Source organism: Octodon degus, unplaced genomic scaffold, assembly GCF_000260255.1.
Source record: "Octodon degus isolate 3935 unplaced genomic scaffold, OctDeg1.0 scaffold00302, whole genome shotgun sequence".
In the NCBI taxonomy this organism is placed as follows: domain Eukaryota; kingdom Metazoa; phylum Chordata; class Mammalia; order Rodentia; family Octodontidae; genus Octodon; species Octodon degus.
This window is the reverse complement of record NW_004524878.1, coordinates 159,756-161,715: the sequence shown is the minus strand read 5'-3', so window position 1 is coordinate 161,715 and position 1,960 is coordinate 159,756. Positions and strand designations below refer to the sequence as shown.

Here is a 1,960-nt window from a genome sequence, read left to right as displayed (position 1 = left end):
GTGCTAATCAGAAGCAGCCCTCAGCTCCATACCCCAATGTACCTTTTCCTCTGCCATTTGGCCTTTGTAGACATTGGGTACTCCTCATCAGTCACCCCTGTCATGCTCATGGGCTTCCTCAGGAAAAGAATTTTGATTCCTTTTTCTGGTTGTATAGCCCAACTCTGTTTTGGGGCAACATTTGGGACAGTTGAGTGCTTCCTGCTGGCTGCCATGGCCTATGATCGTTATGTGGCCATCTGTTCACCCCTGCTCTACTCCAGCCACATGTCCCCCAAGGTCTGCATTCTCTTAGTGGGAGCTTCCTACCTGGGTGGCTGTGTAAACGCTTGGACATTCACTGGGTGTTCATTAAGTCTGCCTTTCTGTGGACCAAATAAGGTCAATCACTTTTTCTGTGACTATTCACCACTTTTGAAGCTTTCTTGTTCTCATGACTTTACTTCTGAAATAGTTCCAGCTATCTCTTCTGGTTCCATCATTGTATTCACTGTGTTTGTCGTTGCTCTCTCTTACATCTACATCCTCTTCTCAATACTGAAGATGCGCTCTGCAGAGGGGCGGCAAAAAGCCTTCTCCACTTGCACCTCCCATCTCACTGCAGTCACCCTTTTCTACGGGACCATTACCTTCATTTATGTGATGCCCAAGTCCAGCTACTCCATGGACCAGAATAAGGTGGTGTCTGTGTTCTACATAGTGGTGATCCCCATGTTGAATCCCCTCATCTACAGCCTCAGGAACAAAGAGGCCAAAGAAGCCATGAGAAAATTATTGTCTAGAGCTCATTGGTGGGCCTAAGAATTTTGACTTTAATAAATAGAGTAAAATAAGGTCTGCTGGCAGGTGAAATGGTAGCATACTAAGTAAATTAAAGTTTATATCTACAATATACTACACCTATACATTTTATTGTCTCATTCTCAAAAAATATTTGAGTACAAAAAATAGGTGTTGGGCCAGGGCAACGGCTCAGTGGAATAAGCACTACACTGACAAGTGTAAGGGCCTGAGTTCAATCTCTGGTCGCAGCAAAAAATAAATAAATAAATAAATAAATAAATAAAATAAAATAAATAAAACAAATAAATAATAAATGTCGACTCATTGAGGAAGAGATAGCAAGCACATTTTTAATAACCTTTCTCTACTCACTATTTGCTGCATCTATAAGTACAAATCTTTTCACATACAGTTCTGTGTTCTTTGAATGCAGCTTTGGGATTACAGCTGTGCTATCCTCCAGACTCCCTCAAATGGAAGCAAAAAGTGATGTTACCATTCCAAGATCTCAGGCTCAAATGGTTGTCTCTGTGCTGTACTGCAATCTTGGGGTTGAAACCAGTGGTGCAGGTGACTGAAAAATCTCCTGTCACCCTGTAGTCTGAGCCTAATTTACATGATTCCTTTGTAGATGAGTCAAATTCAGCCAATGAAGACTGTATTTTTAGCCTTTCCTTAACTACTACTTCTTTCTTTTAGAATCTGTTCCATCATATACCCCAAGGATTTCCTTATGGCCACTGTAGGGGCAAACTGTGTCCTGTGGCGATGAAGTAAGGACATGTTTTTTCATAAATTCTTTTTATCTTGAGAGTTGTATGCTGCACATTTCTATTTTGTTTGTTGAACTGTCTTTTCTCTTCTATTTCTCTTGCCTGAAAAACTGCTTCCTTATACATAATCCTTTTTAATAATCCTGAAAACAGTTTCCCTGAATCAGACAAATTTTTATTTTTATAATTTGAGATTATTTGTGTCATTCATAGACCTTTTTGAGTTTACTACTCCATTGTTTCTTCTAAATGAATTAATTTTGAAACAAAAAGTTTAAATTGATGAAAAACTTCAATTTAAATGTAAATAATAGATTAATCTTAATACATACAATATCTGATTTTTAACTTTAATCATCAACAATGATTCTATTGTCTTCAGCATTAAATTCAATTTTCTTAAG

General features: G+C 38.3%; 1 protein-coding gene across 1 annotated transcript in view; it reads left to right on the top strand.

Moving 5' to 3' along the window:
* LOC101585719 (olfactory receptor 480-like) overlaps positions 1-801 on the top strand; it is a 1,478-nt gene extending 677 nt beyond the window's left edge. Inside the window, exon 2 of the mRNA XM_023707602.1 lies at positions 2-801. Coding sequence (XP_023563370.1) covers positions 2-801 — 800 coding nt within the window. The remainder of the gene's footprint in view (position 1) is intronic.
* The last annotated feature ends 1,159 nt before the right edge of the window (positions 802-1,960 follow it).